The 23,429-nt window shown below is 38.3% G+C and overlaps 1 protein-coding gene across 5 annotated transcripts in view; it reads right to left on the bottom strand.

Moving 5' to 3' along the window:
- Positions 1–23,429, bottom strand: part of fgf13a (fibroblast growth factor 13a) — a 141,618-nt gene that overhangs the window by 11,225 nt on the left and 106,964 nt on the right. For all 5 annotated transcript variants that reach the window (XM_055177681.2, XM_055177685.2, XM_055177686.2 and 2 more), the window contains one exon: positions 18,743–18,846. In XM_055177681.2, coding sequence (XP_055033656.1) covers positions 18,743–18,846 — 104 coding nt within the window. The remainder of the gene's footprint in view (positions 1–18,742; positions 18,847–23,429) is intronic.

Raw genomic sequence — 23,429 nt, forward strand, 5'->3', positions numbered from 1 at the left:
GTCATTACTCCACATGTTATCTGGCCAATTGCATTTCAGTAGGTGTCAAACTCATTCGCCTGACCAATAAAGATTTCAAAACAGATCAATGCCTATGCAAAGTCACAGTAACACATTTTTTCCAAGGAGCCAGATATTTAATGCATTTAAACTACGAAGGAATGCTTGTAAAAGTCCTCTTGATTATAAAATTCGAATGTTCATACCATATCCATCTCCTTAAACGTGGTAGTGAAGTAAATTCAAACAGAAAGTCATTAGAAGAGGTTAGATTAATATCCACACCGAGCCTTCGGGCCGCTGTTGCAGTAAGAGAACGACTCGGTTGAAATGAATTACAGTACCTCAGGGTCCTGTGGCTGTAATCTTCAGTGTTTGAGTACAGCAAATGATGTGGAAATATTACATAGAGAGCTGTAAATCAAATGATGGGTTTCATCTTAGCCGAGGGAAGAAAGAAACTGTAAATAATCTTTGTGTCATTTGTTACAGATCACTAAAGGAAGAATTACTTCAAAGCCTGATGCACTAAAAAGGAAATTCCTGAGATTTAATGAGAAAACAGCGCATGAAGCCAAAGCAAATTGTTATTTCATACTGCTTCCTGCATGAATTACATAAGTACGCTTGCACGTACATGTTTTTTACATTAATTGCAAACATGCATATTGCGTGTCCAAACTCGGCATAATTTAATAAGGCATAAAACAATAAAAAAACATCTCTACCATAATTTTTTTTTTTTTATAAATTACAAGCACATGCAACACATTACATCAGTTGCTTGGTTTTTATTTCTGTGGCACAACAGTAGCCTGCGTTGGGTAGCTATGGGCACACAATGAAATGTGAATATAAATCTATACACTATACACATTTACATTTTGTCAAAGTAACATATAAATGCTGAGTTTAAATGCAGAGAATGTCCCTTCATGTGTCCATAAGGTGCTTAGGGTCATTCACTCGCAACATGAGGCGTACCGTTTTCCGTGCCTTGAACTAAAAGAGGTGCCCAAATGCTTGACACACATACCCGAGTCGACACCCAAGTGACTCACGCAGACACTGAACACCCACACATACTAACAGGAACATTCATGATGTCACAGAAAAACCGTGACATGTTTGCACTTCCTCTGGGACAGGCTGTCAGCTCCGTGCCAGGCTACATCTCATAAACACGGAGAGCGTGATTGGAAAATGACAATGTTGAATGCACTGGACCCTCTGTGGATCTGTGGTCAGCTCGGCGAGACAATGGACAGATCTGCGATCGATATACTTCACATGTGATAAACATCACCAAAATCGATTCACACACAGTATGGTCAGATGCAACTTTAGCCAGCCTGAGACACCCAGCAGAACTTAGCACCAATACGGGAAGACAGCTGGGGTCAAACTTTTAAGTAAGGCACCATCTGATTTCATCCATCCATTCTGTTCCAGTCAGAAGAAAACACTTCCTTTCAGACATCCTGCAAATGCTCAGTTTAAATAGATTATCATGAAGTTCTTTGCCACTTATACAGCTATTCTGTTGCCACAGACAACTCTTAATGTTTCACATGAAGGTCATAATAATTACCACAAAATACATTACGCAGAGAAGCGGCTGTAATAAAGCCTATCCCATTGCAAATAATTAATCACGATTATGTTAATAGCATAAACAAAAACAAAAGAACAGAGAGTTGAGAGTGTGAGAGCAGGAAACAGGGTGATGTTAGAAATGACACATGTGATCCATAAATCATAGTAATGTGATGCTTTACAGGGTCAGGATCAATTTACTTACACTAAATGATCATGCATCATGTTAATTTTTTAATGCTAAAATAACAGGGTTATCTTTCTCGCATTGTAAAATCTAATTTGTCCAAACTCCCACTTCAAATGCCTATTCAACATCATATGTTTACATAGGAGTGACACTTGTTACATAATGCACAATTAGGACATAGAGTTACTTACAACTACACAATAAACAAGTAAATGACCAATGTAGTCATATGATGAGTAAGAACCATTGTTATTGGTCTATTTAGTATTTATAAGAAGCGCAGTGCTTTACCCCAATAATATTGGTTTATTGAGCAAAGTGCATTTGAAGAGCTCAAATGCAAAAGCCACCTCTGTCAAAAATGAGATAATGATATTAGCCCAATGCCAAAGGCACATATTATACGTTTATCAAATACTTCTGCTTAACTCTTTCCCCGCCAGCGTTTTTAAAAAAGTTGTCAGCCAGGGCTAGCATTTTTTATGATTTTCAGAAAAGTTTAATACCTTCCAGAGAATTTTCGTCTTTAAATCGAAAAACATACAAAATATAAAATGAAATAACAGACTCTACCTTCATTAGTTCTCTTTTTATCATCTCTCAAATATGGGTAGGTTTCTTCAAAAACAACAAATTTTGAGCAAAAAGCTGAGATAATTCTTTTGATAGAGATCGGATGCAAAGCGATCTTTAAATCATACAAGGATTTCTTTCTCTTTCACGCAAGGTGCTACTTCCGGGTTTTATAAATCGTGGAAGAGTGCCACCTGGTGGATAATAGCGGTATTGAGGAAAGCCGGAAATTGGCACGGAAGCGTTTTCTCGTTAACTCGTCAATGGCAGGGAAAGAGTTAATCCCACCCTCAGGCCTTTCAGAAATACTGTATTGTTTGCAGAATCAGTTAAACACCACAATGATTTTTAGCAAAGTCCTCTAGGTGCGTGGAAGAATAATTGAATGAATGACAGCTCGCATATGTTACGGTGCAAGAGGTTTTTTATTTAAAGGAGGTTTATAGAGTATATAAGGAGCCTTTTACCTTTATTCAGAAAGGACAGTGAAGGAGACTATTTTTAAAGTGCGATTTTTGTATGTATTTAGAAAGTTTTGAAGCGAAAGACAGTCAAATTTGTTAAATACCAATCTTATTTTCACAAATGACATTTATGAAAATAAGATATTTTAATTACTGATTAATAACCTTTTCGTTACCATCAAAGTGAAACTGAAGAGCTCAGATGCAAAAAAGTGCATCTGACATGTTTTCTTGTAAACAAGCATTTTTTAAATCAGATTTATATGTCTATGACATTAATTAGGCATGGTTTAAAGGCGGAAGTTTGAAACTGCTCAGCTTCGCACAAGTTCAAGATCATTTGCGATTTATAAATTTCACATCTGAAAGAAAGGGGTACGCGCATTTTCTGTGCTTAAGTTCGGTTTATGAATCACACATACGCATTTTTGATAAGTGTACGTAAAATCAAATGTAGGATGGTTTCTACGCAGCATTTCATAAATGAGGCCCCTAGTATTTAAATCCGTCTCTTTTGTCCAGTTTCAACCGCTTCTGTCCTGATTACTTTGAGGGGGTGGTCTGTCGAGACTGTGGGCGAGTCTCTCTGCTGTGATTTAAACGCGAGCGGGAGTAATGACGAGTTTATATGGACGTGAACTAATATTATGTCAGAGTCTGCTGTTTGTGTTGTAAGTAAACATGCTGCACAGTGTTTTGTACGTGTATATGTAAAAGCTTTCTTTGATATTTCAGCGCAATTGATGAAATAAGATTGCGCAACTTTCACATGCTCGCAAAATGAAAGTAATGAAAGACGTGGAGATCATTCGCTTTAGTTTTATGAAGGAAAGCCTAAAGATAGCACTGTACACTGTGTGTTCGCGCTAAAAGTCAGAAAAGACGTAAAACATTGTGCTCAGTAGTATTCGATAAATAGGCAGAGAGAAGGCGGTCGTGTGTGGCTGTACGAACACATTCAACCACAGGCATGTTTACACTACAAAAGCAATCCGATCGAAATGGTTTTCATTTACCTCTAAATGTGGGTGAAAGTGGTCGAAACTGGACGAGCTAAAAATGTTCTGAACACCGTTTACCTGGCATTAACGTCGCCCACTTATGATCCGATAGATGAAAACACATCTTAATACCAAGTGTAAACAGCATTTTATATTATACCTAATCCAACTAAACCTGAGCCCAAGCGTGATTGTTCCCCCCCCACTCCCCCAGAAGCACAAACTCACACTGTACTTTGCAGAGCCCGGGCATGCTTTCATCATTAGGATGAGATTGATTTGAAGAAAACAGGAAGTAAAGTGCTCTCCTAACACTGGAGCCCATCGTAATGTTAAGTCTGTTTTGTTTGGGGCACGATGACACACAGCCCTCTCACATGCCTATCATATTGCTTAGTTTATCTGTCACGTGTGCAGCACAGACATTTACATAACCCTGCTGCGTGCATCAGAATGTTTTTACGATAATAGATAAAGGCAAATGATCACGCAATTGACGTCTCTCCTTTTGAATCGAGCTCTGGCGCGATTTGCGATCACACTGCGCGATCGCGCTTAAGCCCAAGTGAGCCACGCCCGAGCCCACCTCTGCAAGCTGGCCAGGGCGCGATTAACCAAACTACACCCGGGCACAGTACAGTGCTATCACACTGGTCAAACAAACCAGGCTTTTTAATGCTCAAATGCACAGATTGGTTAAGATAATGTAAGCACGCCCTTAATAGATTCTGCCAACAAAGCAGCATTTCTCAATGTCCTGAAGCTGGGATTAAGCGGATTTGAAGCTTAAGTATTTGATGAACATAATACGTGCCGAGAACATTAAGTTAATATTATTATCAATTTTTTTGACGGAGGTGGCATAACCTAAACATAAAAGCCTGATAAAAATGCTCATTTACAAGAAAGCATTTCAGACGCTGATGTTCTTCAATTAAAATTCAGAAATAACGTTACCTTTCATCGCTCATTGTACTTTCCTGTCTATACTGAACAATGTGCTACAGAACTCTTTTACTGAACAGACACAGAAGGAACTGACAAAAGACTAAGATAAAAATGCACCATGAAATCACCCACAAAAGATGTACTTGTCTATTGTAACTACTGTCTATTAATCTGTGCCTACAGTCTGAGAGAATTTTAATGTTACATCTCTGTGCCATTACTACAAACTGCAGCATCGCTTCCAGATGGAGGGTGTTAGATGTGCACTGTGGAGAAATGGCAATCGCATTTTCCTAATTATTTGTTCCATATTATCACAGACACTGATGAAAATCGCAGCAAGCAGTAAAAACGTCTGGCTCTTCTCTGTCTGTACAGTCTCCAACTCATTCCTAAACAATACATTTTCCTATAATTCATACCAGACATTTCTTATCAAGATACAGTAAATTTTTGTCATTTTTATTAGCATAAAAACAGTAGCCCTAAATGAACAAATTGTTCGTAGAGCGCGTTTCGTCTCAGACAACTACATGTTTGTCGTGGATTTTCATTGCGCTTCGAAATTGAGGTTGTTGCAATTCAAAATTTCACCCCTAAATGCATAAAATACAGACCTTGAATGACAGTTAACATGATGAGTACACGCATAATTACAATAACTTATGCAGAATTAAAATGTGTCTTTTCTACCTTTCCTCATACTGTTAAACACACAGATGCATCGATCGTGTTCATTACTGTACACGTTTGTGTGTGCTGTTAATATTAAATTTAAGCAACTAATTTAAACTCCTGCGGATAAATTGGTTTTTACTTTACATGGTTTGCTCTCACGGTTAGGTTTGATTGTAGCGTTGTTTCAATGTTGTTTGACTGAATAGCAAAACAGGCTGGAAGGCAGAGGAATAAAAATTCACCCCCCCCCCCCCCCCCCCCCGATCAGGTGAGATGATTGTAATGTAATATGGACTGAGATATTGGCTGTATGAAGCAGATATTGAGGTGCTTTGTGTTGATTCTATCTTTAAGTTTAATTGTATCAGGAATCTGCAGTCATACCGTTGCCAGCTCACTGATTCGTATCTGATATCTTTTCCAGGGGAAATCCCGCATTGCCCCTCCCTTTTCCCAAAGGGCTTCCCCTCCCATACAGAGAAGCACCACTGTGTGTGTTTTTATGTTCGTACTAGCTTCATGTGGATAGTGTAGCTTCATGTGGTCTTCGAGTAAAAAGCAGAGGAATCCAATATATACCCTTAACTTAATCTTTCTTGCCTTTTGACTTTATCTTTCTTTTTAATGCTTTTCTCTCTTCTTTTCTTTAAATATCTTTTTTAACCCCGAACTCAATTTATTTTCTCCTCTCGTCTCTCCATCTTCTCCATTTCCCCTTTAAGATCCTATCCCTTGGTCTCCTCCTCTTCTCCATCATTCCTTGTTCCATCTATCTCATTACTTCATCCACTCTCACACACTTTCAACTCCAATTCCATTTCAGGAAAAAAACTAAATGGGAAAGCTGACAGAATCCATTCCATTTAATTCTTTCTGCTTTCTACAACATAACACTTCTCTAAACCAGGTCGCTTTACTTGCACTTAATCCTACCTTTTGTCTCAACCACCCATGTGTAAAATTTAATTACTGAAGCTCAAGATATCTGAATTGAGAGGTCTGCCTATAAACCAGAGAAGATAATAAGAGCACTAATATTTTATTCTGCTTTTAAAGGTGGGGTGTGTGGTTTTTGAAAAACACTTTGGAAAAGGGAGTCAGGCTGACTACCAAAACACACTTGTAGCCAATCAGCAGTAAGGGACGTGTCTACTAACCGACATCTTTGCCTGGGTTGCATATGTGTGGGGCGGGTCTATCAAAAGAAGGTCCAGATTCTATTGGGGTAGGGGCGTGCTTGTTTAGGTGATTTCAAATGTCAACATTGGCTGTCAGAGATCATGCACCCCGCCTTTAAATGGACTGCAGAGATATTTTGACCTTGTCTGTGAAATCCAGGCTGAAGTCTCATACTGTAATCTAATTGCGATTAGGAGCATCAAAGTTTAATTTTAAATGACCTTACTCAGTCAATATTAAAGATATATTTTCACAGAATATTCCTTGATTTTAAATTGAAAACATTACTTTAGCTGGATTTTTACAGACTGGGACACATATTTAAGATTCTTTGCTTTTCTAATTCACTAATCAAACAAACTTCCTTATTTTTATTGGGTCATATGTGCTTACAATGTTTTGAGTTATTTTTATAGCCAAGACTTTTAGTTGTATACCTAAGAAACTTATCTTAAAAACTGACATATTAACTAGAACATAATAAGCCTCACTCACAAACCACGCACATTTCTAAAACAACAATGTACAGAAACTGTACTGCGTGGATTTCCCGCAGCAGAGCGGTCTCTACGGTCCCTGCTGAAAGCTACAGTGTCTGTGTACTATCTCTGTGGGGAGTGTTAAATATTGATGTGCCTGTCTCTGCCCGCTCCTAATGACCCACCGCTAAACTGATTTTCAACTTCAAATACACCCACAGAGCTGCTCACAGGACAGCCTGCACGTCGCCTTCATTCTGCATGACTGTTATATGATCAACTGTTCATTTGTAATACGTGATTAAATCATTTTTCCCCCATAGAAGTTTTAACATGTGATATGTTTACAGATCAAAGCAGAATGCATTATAATTTAACACACACACATACACACACACACACAAACAAAGACACAAGATGACATGGCAGCACATGGCGCTACATACAGTATTCTTGAAAAATATAAAAGCATTCAGAGAGAGGAATAGGATGTATATTTAATTGGTTCTCGCTCTCCCCCTCACTGTCACACTGACAGATGAATGCATCTGCACTCATATGTGCAGACTTACTCATGCATGTATTCTGTATTTTAAAAAAACTATACGAAAAAATGATCTCAATACAGAAGATATGAGACCAAAGGCTTAGCTTGACATTTGAGCTTGGGGGGGCAGACTGGTCTATCATACGTGACCCTGCACCACAAAAGTCCGACAGGTATATTTGTAGGAATAGCCAAAAATACATTGTATGGGTCAACATTATCGATTATTGAAATATCATTAGGATATTAAGTAAAGATCATGTTCCATGCAAATATATTTTGAAATTTTCCTACATGTATAAAAATTGCACCGTCTTTCAAAATCTCAGCCACATATTAGGCTTGCCGCGATAGTCGGTGAAACGGTGATAACCGGTGCTTCAGCCTCTCACCGGTTAGATCACTTGCCCACCGCGACACCGTCTTTCACCGCCGTTTTGATATTTTCGTGTAATTTAATCATTTAGTTTCGTTAGAGAGAGCAAACTGAATGTGTCTGGTGCCTGAATTAAGCGGAGCTGAACGCGCTTCACGTCACAAAGCAGCAGGTGTCAGATTTAATTTATTCCTATCAGAGTTTGCGAGGCAAGCTGACTGACCAGACGAAGGCAGAAGCCGCGTGCTTACTCATTTTTTTTATAATAGACATATATGATGTTTAATATAAGCGAGATCGTTTTGTTGTTGTGTTTATCATCAAGAAAAATAATAAACCCATCATTCAAGCAGCGCTTTATGGAGAAGTAGCCGGTTGCTCTGCTTGGGACTGGCTGGTTCTTTGAGAATTACCTACGCACATTGACTCAAGCACTTACTTAAATCAGCGGGTGGACTCGCCTTGCATGCAAAGGCATACGCAATTTAACGTAGCGTACGCAAGCACTGCATTTAAACAGTTGCGTAATTCAAAAGTGAAAGGAAAATGTGCATGTCTGCATGCACATTTATAAGCCCCTCCCACACGGTGACACCGGTATCACCGTGTTTGTGACGCGCTGATTAACCGGTGGGAAAATTACGTCACCGCGGCAACCCTACCACATATAGTCATATCAAACCATAAATCAAGCTTATTTATTCAGCTTTCAGATAATATATACCAGTGGCGGCTCGTGACTGCTCATCCGAGGGGCGCTAATTCAAAATATGTGTCCTGTTCAGAGTGTCGTGTGTTGCTTGCTTTTTCAAAATATATGTTTGTTGCGTCATGTACTGTAAACCATGTGCATCGTGTGTTTTGTCACAATAAGTGCCTGCAGCACACGCCTCAAAACCGTTTATGATAAAACAGACGCTCACGTTCACAAAATACACGCAAGACACTCCCTTAACAGTAAACTCTGATTACGCATGAGATTATGTGAGTACCTGGCAAACGCGAGCATCTCTTTTATCATATTAGGCGCATCTGCAGCAGGCACTTATTTTAACAAGACACGTAATGCACACAGGATCTCTTGATGCGCAGAACACATATTTTGAAATAAGGAACCACACACATGATGGGCTACATACATGTTGTGACGAACTTCGCATCGACCGCCCTCCGACCGCAACTGATGTATACATCAAAATTTTTAGCCGTTACCAATGTAATTTTTAAGGTTGATTCAACGTTTACTTTTTACAGTGGATGAATATAACAAAACAATATACATGAAAACTACAAACAAATGAAGCTCACTGGCGGCAACCCACATCTCAGAACAGAAATACAGTAACCAGCATCAAACCCCTTACACAGTACGTCAATTACTGCCTACTATTCATTGATTGGGGAATTCCCAACACTGACGTGCAATTGGCTGGCTCCGGGGTAGCAGCATACTGTCATACTTTGCCAGTGCGTTACTCCATAACAGCAGACAAAAAGAGCCAGTAGGGGATCAGAAACCCCCCTGAAGCACACAAACATAAAAGTAGTACAACAATTTACAGTAAAACACGGACACACATAACAGAAACGGCTTCAGAATGCAATTTGTGTTGACACCGCACACATATAGAAGCACACAGCCAGATGAAATGAACAGTATCATTCACTCATAATCATCATCCACTTAAGCTGCCTGAAAGCTCTCCATCAGTAAAAGCAATGTATCGTTTCATCACAAGCTACTTGATAACAACGACACTCTGTTCATCTAAACACTCCTCATTTACAGTACAACACCACTTATGCACATATATAGAATAAAATAAGTAATTAAAACGATTACAGAGCTTATCATCAGAGAGGATGTGACTACAGTTAAAGCTTTTAAAATGTAACTAAATGAATAGTTAGCATACTAAAACACCTGTGAGTATTATCCACACTCCATTCTGATGCTTAATACACATCCTCACTGTGCCGTCACTCAGAGTAAAAGTTAAATATATAGACAGCTTCAGCAGTAACAACATAAACAAACAGCTTTCGTGGAACAAACATAACTTCCAGTAAACTTGCGCAAAGAATAACAACAGAGTCCTTTTAGAGTAGTTTATTTCTGATGACAAGCAAAATAAATAACAAGGAGATTACCTAAGTTCAAATCATAGCTAAAGTGTATCAAAAACTACATTGAGCTAACATTACTAATGTATACAATGTTAAATACCAGGGGTGCAAACTCATCAGGGGTGAAAAAGGTGACGAAGACACAAGCGTTCATATATATATATATATATATATATATATATATATATATATATATATATATATATATATATATATATATATATATATATATATATATATATATATATATATATATATATATATTTATTGTAAATCTTATTCATTTTAGCATTTTAATTTAAATCAAATTTGAAACTGTTAGCATTAGTTAATGCAACATCAATTACTAACACCAATTACTGTAATGACATAAACAAGAATTAATAAATGCTTATATACAATATAATGTTCATTTTTCGTTCATAATGCATTTACTAATGTGAACAAATACAACCTTTTTGTAAAGTGTTACAGAAATGTGCATTTTTATTATTATTTAGTAGTACACATAAACAAATAATTTAGGTTTTTTCTGTTCCACAGTCATAGCTCTAAGAATATGAACCCTGAACGAGCAACTCGAATCAAACTCGTGTACAATTCGACGTACAAATGTTATTAAAGGTAGAAAAGTGATTTAGTTAAGAGCAGTGAGAGATTTTCTCTCAATACTGTTTGATTAACACGAGTGACAGACAGGAGCAAAATTAGGTAACTTCCCCTTTAAGACCGAAGTCTGACTCCGGATCTAATATACTGTTACACATGTCTTTTCTCTTTTAGCTGTTTACTTTCTCTAGTAAGCCCTGAATTGTCGCGTTTATGAGAACACTTGCAAAAACCGGGAATTTTGACGCATTTATGTATTAAAGGCTAATACAGCGGCAAAAATACTCACAAGCTTAATGAGAAGCGGATACGCGGCTTCCACGCTCCTCTCAAACAGAAACAGGGTATATAGCGCATATAGCACTGTTGTTTGTGTTTCAACGGCTTAAAATCACTTAATTTAAAACTGCGGTGTACAAATGTTAAGCTTTTATGACCACGCGCACAGCAACGTGACGTGGGCGCGTAACCTAGAATGAGAAAATACTATGAGTTAAGTGCGTGCGCTCAATCTGCAGACTGCTTAAACTTCGGCAGCAAATGAGATGACTATAAATCGAAAAACATAACCCGCCAAACTGACATCATTATCACAATAGCTGGACATGATTTTCATAATTTCATTTACTGCTACCCTGTCGCAGACCCCCCTCACCCCTCATTTTCAAAAACTCATCGGATCTAGACGAATCACAAGAATGACCTATTTTGGATCAAAAACGGCGAATTTCGCCGAAAGGTGACAAGTTTGCACCCCTGAATACGGATTTCGACAAGGTATTTGTTCCAGAGTTTAGTTTAGCCACTAGCCAGTCCATTAAACAAACACCACGGTTTCTTGAAATCCTTGAAAGTTTGTGAATCTGGGGGAAAAATCATAGCCAGGCTCCGCCCTCCTACGTGCTTCCACTTAATTTTCATTTCGCTTCAGTACTACGTCTGGGATTGCTCTGTAGAGTTTTGTTTTCTCCTGCAAAAATCTGCAGGACCAATCAGCGAACAGAAGGGGGTTGCTAAAAACGATGACGTTGAGGTCGTGCGTCAGTTTGAGTTGTAGTTCAGTAATGGCAGCGGAGAAAGACGTGAGAAAAGCTATTTGGTCCGTTGTTGCAAAACTGCCGAATATACAGAAGTTAAAGCCGAAGCAAGAACCAGGTTTGCTAAGTTTTGTTCGTCTGATTATTCGGACTTGTTGTTTCCGTCCGGTTTCGGTGCATGATATATGTCACGACCACACGTTAGCAATCGCCTATGGCGAATCCTGAGTGACTCTGGGCAGGTCCAATAGTTTTAAACTTCAACAGAGGACCCTCCTTAATGGAAGTAACGCTTTACAATGGAGCGTGGCCAGACTCTCTGTACAAATGAAATGAATGTACGAGAGTCTGGTTGGACCAGGCTAGAAAAATCAAGGCCCTGGAAAGTTTTTGAAAATATACATACATAGATACAGGTCATTGAAAGTGCTTGAATCTATTTATCCATATTATTCCCTGTGTAGTGTAGGATAATAGTGTAAAATTTCTAGCCTTTTAAGCACAAATGCTAAACTGATCGCCTTAAATGCTAAGATCTTCTGTATGTGAATGTTCATTCTTAACAAAATCCTTTTTTTCATAGTTTTGTTTGACACATGAAAATGTCTCGGGTTACGTATGTAAATGTTGTTGCCTGAGAAGGCTACTGGACCTGGAAGTTAAGTTCTGTCCAGACGTGTAACCGCGACGCGTGTGTCCGATAAAAGCGTCTATAGGCTCTTTCCTTTCACTGTCAAATAAGATGACACAATGTAACACTGTTACTGTTATGCAGAACAGAGATTTAATTTAATGAGCACCACAGCTCATATGTTTTAATTACAGATGCAGAGGCACACATCATTAAAGTCACTGAGTGGAAACAGAGAGCTGCCAGTGCGTGTGTGTTTGTTTTTTAAATTCCCTACAGCTATCTATATCTATAGGCTCTTGTGTTTAGATTATTTCACTTTAAAGAGCACCTACTTTCCGATTTTACACATTCTTTTTACAGAGGCAAAAGTTTACTTTCTGGGCCAGTTGACGTGGACACGGTGGTCATTTTAATAATACTCCCCACTTCTGACTCACAGCCTGTAAGTAGTCTGTGTTTTTATATTTAAAGAATTTACTACTGAGTATTTAAATCATGCCTCAAACACAAGTTTTATGCAGTGCAGAGAAGTAAGGAGCAACAATGATGTAGAAAATGTGGAAAAATAGAGTAGAACTATGTGGAAAATAATGTGTTTTTGAACCACAAACCATGCAAACACATTGTACTACAGCAAATACACAAAACACGCTTTTTAGCAATGTTATAGGTGATCTTTAAAGTCAGTGAAAAGGTTATTAGTCAAAAAATGCCTTATTTTTTCCAAATGTCACTTTAGTAATTTCATTGGTAGTCAACAAATCTTTTGCTGCAAAACCCTTTAAGTACATGCAAATATCTCCACTCCTAAAAAAGTCTCCAGACACTCTTCACTGTCCCTTCTGAATAAAGGTAAAAGGCTAAAAAATGTGGCCAATTTCCTAATATGTTCAGTAAACCTTCTTTAAAGCGACACTAAAGAGTTTTTGCTCTTTTCTCCCCCTACAGGTTGGAAGCGAATTTGTCCATTCCACTGTCGTAAATAATTTAGCCTACTGCAGCAAAGCTGGCTCTGATTGGATTGTAGGTCTGCCGCAAAGCAAGTTTTTGTACAGGACCGCGACCGACGGTTGGAAACTTCTTTAGTGCGGTTTTGGCCGATAGAGGGCTGCAAAGCGAATGTGAAAGTGCCGTTCACCCTGTTTCGAGTGGATGAACGACTGAAACCTTTTTGGAAACGTTATTTTAAGGTAAAAAAAATTTGTGTTGCTTTAAACGGATTAAAAACTCTTGCACCTTGATGTATACGCCATCGTTCCTCCCATTCTTTATCTGTGCACTTAGAAAAAATTTTGTGCCGATTAACGAATTCTGGGATTAAGCAGATTTGAACCGAAAGTATTTGATTAAAGTATCCTACGTGCCGAGAGCAGTCAATATCATTAAATTATTTTTGACGGAGGTGGCATTTAGTGACTTTTGCATCTTAGCTTCATATTTACATAGTTTTTTATTAAAGTGAAAATAATATAACATCTTCTTGTTAAAACATACAGTATTTTTAGTAGGGATTCTCCGATTGATCGGCCCCGATCGGGATCGGCCAATAATGGCATTAAATGACTCGATCGGTGCTCGCTAAATCTGCCGATCTCATAAACCGATCTTTCTGTTTACTTTTGTCATCAAAAGGATCCTGAATGCGGCTGCAATTAGAGACATTTTTACATAGTGCGAGAATTTTTAAAACCCGTTGCTTATGTGTGACGTGCAGATTTGAATTTTTCTCTCTGCCTTTACAGAGGTATGCGTATTTTCTATGAGGATGTGCTCTGGTAAACAGCGCAACGCGTCTTCACATCCCCATCAAACAGCGTATAACAAACAACACATATCTATCGCAGACAATTGCATCCTCATGTCAAAAGTGTATTATTTGCATGCGTTTTAAAGTTTTGAGCGTTTAAACTTTCATTTTCTTCACAGCTGCTCTTGTCTGCGATCAGCCGTCGCGCCCACACACAGCTGCCTGTCATCAGTGCACGTGAACGAGCGATCTCTCTCTTACGTCTTAAAGCTACAGTAACCTAATTCATCTCTCAATAAAATCACTCTCTGCTCTTGACTAAATAACTGTTATAATTCATACCAATGCATGTATATTTAATTTATAAATATTAGCTTGCATATCAGCTTAAACAAAATCGGTATCGGCCGATGACGAAGATCACAAATCGGTATCGGCTGCAAAAATCCTGATCTGAGCATCCCTAATTTTTAGAATAACCATTGACCCTAAACATTTAAATAGTAGTGCATAGTAGTAGTAGTGTTTTTACTATTACTATTGGAATCAATGAGTGAGCCGACAATAAGTATTATTATAGTAACTTTTAGGCTATTTTTAGAATTGTAATCTAATAAATTATTTTTATAGCTTGATCTGGAATTGCTGCTTCTAAAAAAGCTGCAAATCATGTGTAATCTAAGCCTACGTAAAAGTTGCTCATTATACTGTAGCTGCCCGCTGGCTTGTTTGTCTTCCACCTGTCTCCAGTGACTGCCCAAAGCTCCCTGAATACAGCAGATTAGATGACAACAGGTTTGTTGCAGCAAGAATGGCCTAGTTGCCATTTACTGTATAAACTGTTCCTCGATCAGGCCAACGGTTTGTTTTTATATGCATACATCATTAGTTGCATTCTCCTTTGACACCATTCCATAGTTATTCATGAGGAGAATTTCATCATTTCAAGAGAGAGTAAGTGAGTGTGTTGAGAGAATGTGCATTTCTCTGCACCCACATTCTCCTGTCACACAACACAGACTCTGACATTTGTGTTGCAGCAGGAGTACTGCATTATTCAGGTCTCCATGCAGTCAATCAATCAATGAAGAGCAAGCTGTCCGTTCAGCACATTTGATGGGATTTATTTTTCCAAACGCGGTGGCTATTTAATGTTACACATTTTTATAAGGATTGCATACTGGATAGTTCATGCAATAAAAATCTAATACTCTTTTTTTCAGGAAAAGACTAAGAAGACACTTCTTTGCAAAGAACTCCTACACAGTCAGCTGGTGATTATCACAAATCTACATCTTAAAGGTGCAATGTGGGACTTTTAGAAGGATCTCTGCAATATAATATACATAACTATATTATTAGTGGTGTATAAAGACCTTGCATAATGAAATGTATTGTTTTATTACCTTAGCATGAGCCATTTTAACTACATACACCGCGGGTCCCTTTACATGGAAGTCGTCAAAATGGACTCTTTTACGGAGCGCGTTTCATCCCTACATTGTCTCAGACGACGTAATGTTTGTCCTGTCGCTGCTACCGTAGCTTCTCTTTGCTTTCAAAATTGAAGTTGGTTGCACTTTGTAATATCTCCACTAGATGCCGCTAAAACCTACATTATTTTTAATGGTAATTAAACTAAAATAGTTGACACTAGAATGTCAAGTACACCAAAGCACCATATAATAATAACAATTTGTCAACAACCACATCATATAAAAGCCTAATAGGGTGATTCTCACGAAACCATTGAAACACCACGGCACTAATAATTTTAGCTTTAAAATGTGTAATATAGTAACATTAAAAAGCATCAGAATTAACACAATACTGTGTTCTACCTTGCACAATGTGTGAATTCAACATAAGAATTTATAATTGTAAATTTTATCTCATTTTCTGCTGAAATTCTCATTACCGCAATGTGTCCGGCTGTGTTTGAACATGCGTTATGTTGTAATTTAATCAAATTAACACAAAAATATTAAGAAAAAAATAAATGGATGTTTTGCTAGACTACTTTAGATGACAGAAAAAAATATTTACTGAATATTCATGTATAATAATAATGAAGAAAAATTAGGAAAATGATGTGTCCATGCCTGATGTTCTCATTCTCCGCAACACTTTTTGAGAACAGTTTAAGCACACATACAGAATTTTAATAAAGTTTGATTTTGAGTGACCAAGCACATGGACCAGTTACTTCAAGATGGCTACCAGGTAAGATCATTTTTTTACAGTTAATTTGAAATATTGTCTTGTCAGAATGCTTACACGACATTTTGATTATCATTACCGCAACAGATGCTTATTAAATGTTAATTTAATTAATAGAAGCATAATACTTTGATTTTAAATGCATGTGCAGAATCTCCAAATTATGTTCTTTCAGGTTTGTCAAATATGTCAGTGTTGATGTTTTCTGTCTGTTGCGGTAATGAGATTTTTTAGGACAAATTTTTTAAATGTTACAAAAAGTGTTAAATGATAAGTAAAAGTTTTTTAAATTAATGTTCCCATTTACTCCAGACTTTGTTTTTCAATGTTTGCTGGGAAAAAAAGTAAATTTAAGCAATTTTTACATTTTCATGCTTGACATTTTTAAAACCAAGTTTTCGTGAGAATCACCCAATCAAATGAACACACTCTTAATCAATAAAACGTTCTCAACTTACAGCAATTATAAATATATCAAATCGTGCATTTGCTGCTCAAAATGGATGAGTTTACAATCAGATACATGCTTGAAGGAAAACTGTACAACCGTAGTGTCTTATCTATCTGTTGCTGAAGCAAATGATTGGGACTGGTGTCCATTCGCTCAACCCACATACAGTCTTGCCTGCATCACTATAGTAACCAAGACCATTGCCAGAGTGCCGATTTTTCGTCTGGTACAGGCAGGCGGAAGGTCAGGTCCGTGAGGGGGTGAGAGGGCAAAAGGCAGCCTGACAACAGCCTATAAACAGAAAATCTAAACTGTGTGCAGCTGAGGTTATAAAACATCTTGTTGTAAAATTGGTCTCAAAATGCAATCACAGCTGTAACTTTCTGACAGCGTGCCATATGGACAGGGTGTGTGAGGCACCCTCATCTGTTTATGTAGATAAATCTTGGAAATGTCTATGAGATAGTGGGACGCTCTTGGATTGAGTTTTTTTGGGGCTTGGGGTTTTAGAAGCTCATATCCTGAACGTATCCCTGAAGGGGATCTGAGATCATTAATTGGCCAATGACTGTGTGTGAAGTCACGTGTTGTGTTAGTGAAGTTTTTAATTACTGGAGCTCAGGTGTTTGTCTGGACAGAAGAGACATGGTGTGAGTTTTTTACATTTGCAAGAATGAACGTGCATGGTCGAACGCACATCCTTGCAAAGTACATACTGTACATTCTCCTGTAGGCGGGTCAATGACGTGACGTTAATTATTTTGTGTCCGTTTGGGTCAATTAAATGTAAAAGGTTTAAAATTTCAAAATAAATTTGCAGATTACTTGCTGGGACTAAGTTGAAAATTTCTGGTTTTGCTTCATTCTGAAAGAATATTTGGGGGATAATTGCAAAAATGTCAATGTGGTGTAACCGGTCTGTGTGAATTGGTGTAACTAGTATTTTTTAATGAATAATTAATATAATATAAATATATTCATAAAAAATGTGGAATAAAATATAATCATCTAGTTTATTGTAATATGTTTTTTACATACATTTTTACATCATTTGTCAATGATTATTTAGAAAACAGAGCTGTTCCAGTATATGTCAGAACAAATATTACAAAAATGCAATAAAATGTAAATTTAGAAATAACTTATAAAATGATATTTTAAAATTATAATTTTTTATTATTTTTTGATGATTATGCTTACTGTCATTAAGGTGGATAACATATTTAATATTTCTCATTCTATGGCACGATTGGCGGTTACACCATTTGACATTTTCAGGTCCATTCAGTCTTAACTTTCATTAAAATGGTGCAAATGTAATTTTATATTGCATAAAATTAACATAAATACACTATGTGCACTGAATTTCTCTCTGTTCTTGCCCTAAGAGTGTGCATGCAATTTATCTCTCTTCAATCACTTCCATGCAATTGTTTTATCTTTCCCGAAGCGCTCAGACTGCATCCTCTTGTGCATTTGCAAATCCATCAGCTTTTGCACGCTCTCTGGAAGGTGGCGTTTGGTCCGCAACGCTCCGCTGATCGCGCCCGCGTCTCAACAAACGGTCTCTGTGCGTTGCGCTGGGTGCAGAGTGCTCATGGGAGTTGTAGTTTCCCAATGTCGCATTGCAGATTGTTTATCATTTCGCATAACTTTTAAGAAAACTACAATACAAAAATTATATTCAACCTGCCAAAGTGGCTAGTGGGCTTTGCTGTCTTACCCGCCACAGACAAAATCTACCCGCATTTGGCGGGTGTTAATGTCAACCCCTGCGTACGCATAAAAAGTGGACCGTACTTAGGCCTTTATCCTCTTGATTTCAAACATCAGAAAGGAGGAAGTACACATACACAAATGTTTAATGTACAGAGGCTGTTACTTACTGATGTATACAGGTAGCCCTCACTGTTCATGGCCAGATAGAGTTTGGTCTGAACTCCCTGGATGGCCACCACTCGCAGACCCACTGGGATGAGGTTGAACATGGCTGTAAAGGAAACAAAGGAAAGTCACAATCAGATTTTTGAACAGCTTATGTCCAATATATCTATGATATGGCTTTAAGATGGTCTACGTTCGTTTGGGTTGTTTAAGGCTGTTCGAGGTTGATGTAAACTCAGTGGCGAGTGGTTTGTGACTATAAAAATATTTATAAAAAATCACTGCGCTTTACTTGTTTTTTAACCCTGGTACTGTATAGATTTGATTTCTACATGAGGCAGAATTTCACCTCCAGCAAACTGCCTATTAGTCTCTGAAGTGCCACCTCTTTAACATAGTTCCTGTTTCTTTCGCACACACCACACACACACACACACACACTTCTTCTCTCTGTCTGTTTCACACTCTTCTCTCTGTCTCCTTCACACTTTCTCGCTGTTGAACAGAGTAGTGAGTTGTGTAAGGCTCTGTCTGCTTGCTATCACTGGCTGTGCCAACTCGCCTCACACCTTTGTCCCCCCTGTCACCATGCAAGGATCTCTTCCATAAGTATCTAAGGAACATAAGCTTTGGTAAAAAGCACAAGCTTTTAGAAAGATAAAACATGTGAACCATTTGACTGGTTATGTAACTATGCTTGGTTATAAAAAACAAAGGAAATAAACTTGTTAAAAGTAAAAAGTCTGCATCTTTTTATCTTCTAAAAATCCTTGTCCTTTAAAGGGACAGTTCACCCACAAATGTAATGTTGTATTTATTACTCAAGCTGATGTTCTTTCATATGCTTCTCATATTTTTATTGCACGTTGCACAAAATGAGATATTTGCTATTGTCAGTATAATTTTTTTATACAGTGGAAGTGAATGGGGACCTGGGCAGCTGTTAAAAATCCCTTTTTGGTGCTCCAGTCAAAGTAGTTAGTCATACTTGATTGGGACATTTTTTTTTGTTGATTAACCCTTTAACACCCTGTTCTCTGACTCGCCAGAAAAAAACAGTAGACCATGTAGGCTATTCATAAACATGCAAAATCTTGCTTAAAGGGATAGTTCTTTCCAAAAATGAAAATTGTTTTATCATTAAAGGAATACTCAATTTTCTTAAAAGAAAAATCCAGATAATTTACTCACCACCATGTCATCCAAAATGTTGATGTCTTTCTTTGTTCAGTCGAGATGAAATTATGTTTTTTTGAGGAAAACATTGCAGGATTTTAATAGACACCAACAATTAACACTTAACTCAACACGTAACAGTTTTTTTCAACGGAGTTTCAAAGGAATATAAACAATCCCAAACGAGGCATAACGGTCTTATCTAGCAAAACGAGTGTCATTTTTGACAAGAAAAATAACAAATATACACTTTTAAAGCACAACTTCTCGTCTAGATCTGGTCGTGATGCGCCAGGTGACCCCACGCAATACGTCATGACGTCAAGAGGTCACGGAAAACGAATGCAAAACTCCGCCCCAGTGTTTACAAGTGTGTTGAAAGAGGACCGTTCCGACGTTGTTGTATGTCAACTGATACTAATTAATGTCTTTGTGTCAGTTTATTGTTTACAATGGTCCGCAAATTTGCGTTTTATATATGTAACACGTGACCTCCCTACGTCACTACGCATTTACGTTAGGTCGCGCTGGACCGGACCTAGACAAAAAGTTGTGGTTTAAAAGTGCATATTTTTTATTTTTCTTGTCAAAAATGAGAATTGTTTCGCTAGATAAGACCCTTATGACTCATTTTGGGATTGTTTATAGTCCTTTGAAACTCTTTTGAAAAAACTTTTACGTGTTGAGTTAAGTATTAATTGTTGGTGTCTATTAAAGTCCATTAAAATAAGAAAAATCCTGGAATGTTTTCCTCAAAAAACATAATTTCTTCTCGACTGAACAAAGAAAGACATCAACATTTTGGATGACATGGTGGTGAGTAAATTATCTGGATTTTTCTTTTAAGAAAATGGAATATTCCTTTAACTCACCCTCAGGTTGTCCTAAACCTGTATGAGTTTCTTTACGTTGTTGGACACAAAGTTATTTTGATGAATGATGGTAAGCACACAGTTTACGGTACCCATTGACTTCCATAGTATTTGTTTTTCCTATTATGGAAGTTAATGGTACCATCAACTGTGTGCAAACCATCATTTATCAAAATAACTTTCTTTGTGTTCAACGGAACGAAGAAGCCCATCCAGGTTTAGAACAACATGAGAGTCAATGATGACAAAATTACAGTTTTACACTAAAGTCCAAAGTGTTTGTCTCGTTCCTTTCTAATATCACATCAAGGCTCTTCCTCTCCTCTGAAACCATATGACACCTGCCAGGTCCACCTGCAGAGATCAGGCCTCCTCCTGCTCTGTGCTTCACGGCCACTGAAGAGGGAAAACACTAAAAAATTAAAGGTTTCTTGGCACCAAATGCACACTCTAAAAACAAACGGTGCTAAATAGAACTAAAAGTGGTTCACTGGCTCGTAATCATAGAGGAACCATTTTAAGTGCCACACAGCACCTGTGTATGTAGAACTACAGTATATTGTGCTATAGACGGTTTCATCGGACACACGTGCGGTGACGTGATACGCGTCTGGTCGGAACTTTACTTCTGGTTTCAGTTTTTTAATGGTCTGACTAGTTGTTAAACTGAACTCTTGAACAAATACCTCGTCGAAATTACAAATGTTTCGGTTTCCTATGTGATCTATGTGTTGTTTATTTTGCTTGTTATATAAACAAACTATGTTTAAAGTACTTTGTTGTTATTTATTCTTAGCGGAGTTCACCGGAAGTTCCGTGAGGACCACGAAAGCCACTTGTTTATGTTGTTACTGCTGAAACCATCTATATACAGTAGAACCATATCTGGTGCTATAGTGGTGCTATATCACCCCCGGATGTTTCTTCATAGGTGCTTTACAGGTGCTATATAGCACTAAAAATGGTTCCCCTATAATTGCAAGCTTTTAGTGCTATTTAGCACTCATTTTTTTGAGTGCAGGTTAACAAAGTTGTAAATATATTTGGGTACGCTTCAGAGTCCTGCAACGGGTCGGGTACCCGCGGGTACCCGCGGGTACCCGCATAAAAGTGTCTCCAACGGGTGGATTGTGACATTCCTAAAATTCACGGGCGGGGCCGCGGGCGGATAATTAACTCCGCGCGGGCGGGAAGTAGTGCAAATGAAAATATGTGCAAAATTTGTATGTCTAAGGATGTGCACACCAAACTTTGAAACACGGCTGTTTTTTCAGCCAAGCGCTTTTTAGCTGTGATACCTAAGCTGTGAGCCTGTTGGTTGTTGTGATACTTGTCCCGCCCTTCCTCCACTGTGATTGGACGGCCGTGTGACAACTGACAACTGACATTGACGAGCGGAGCATTTCACCCAAACTTTAATCTTTTTCAACTATTGACGCTCAGCGCCGAGCGCGGAAAAAACGCTGACCGCCGGCTTAATTACCATTACACGCGGAACATATGACATTTGACCCATCATGTCACCACCACTACAACAGTGCGCGACCAGTTTGTTGATTCTTCTCGTAGCCTAGTTGGAGCGAGCGTTGCAGGACTCTGGCATAAAGTTTTGCTGTTGATAGCCGGAAGCTGAACGTCTTCTCTTAGAAAGCATTTCGAGACGAGACTTAGGAGCACAGCAGGGGTTGTGTAGGTAGGTTGTTCTTTTTCTTGTTTTTTTATTAATATGTCTATTTCTGTATGGTTATCAGGTTCCATTTGTGCCGATAGGCTACTTAAATGGCACAAAACAGAGCGCACTTTAGCCTGTTTCATTAGCCTATTCATGACGCTGTTGTGATGTTGAGAGAGGTAACTTACGAGATAAAAAAATAAAGCACTTTAATTGGAATGATTTTAGCGTGTGTGATGTATGCGGGTACGGGTCGGGTAACGGGCCAAATATTAACGGGTCCGGGCGGGTGCGGATTTAATTTTGATATTATCACGGGTGACGGGTCGGATCTGGTGCTGAACTTTGCGGGTACGGACGGACACGGGTCTCCAAAAATGGACCCGTCTAGGACTCTGGTACGCTTTACAATAAAGGTGTTGTTAACAATACTAAGTGCTTAAGCTAACATAAACTAACAATGAACAATATTTCTACAGCATTTATTAAACTAAAGCCCGATTTATAGTCGTGCATTAGCTCTACGCCGTAGGTTATCTGTAGCCTGACGTGCACCTCGCAAAATTTTTACCACGCTTGTCAGATCTACGCGGACCGCAAGCGCTGTGATTGGTCCACCAGAACCACTCCCATCAGGTAAGAAAAACTTCTGTTTGCGACGGTGAAAGCAAAGTTGAGGAGTGATATAACTCAAACTGCAACAAAAGTCGCTGTTTATTTACTTCCATCATGGCTGGTATACACAACAAGTTGCTGTTTCTTCTTCATTTGTGGGTTAACTTGCTAAGCTTCTTCTTCTTTGACGGTCGCGCTGCTACTGTGGTTACACGCGTGTTTACTGCCTACCAGCGGTCTGCGCGTGTGTTTGCACATCAACGCGGACGACATCGCATAAGTATAAATGAAAACCGACATTGAACCTACGACGTCGCAGCTATGCCGTAGGACCTACGCACAACTATAACGAGC

The sequence above is a fragment of the Misgurnus anguillicaudatus genome, chromosome 16, assembly GCF_027580225.2.
Source record: "Misgurnus anguillicaudatus chromosome 16, ASM2758022v2, whole genome shotgun sequence".
Lineage (NCBI taxonomy): Eukaryota > Metazoa > Chordata > Actinopteri > Cypriniformes > Cobitidae > Misgurnus > Misgurnus anguillicaudatus.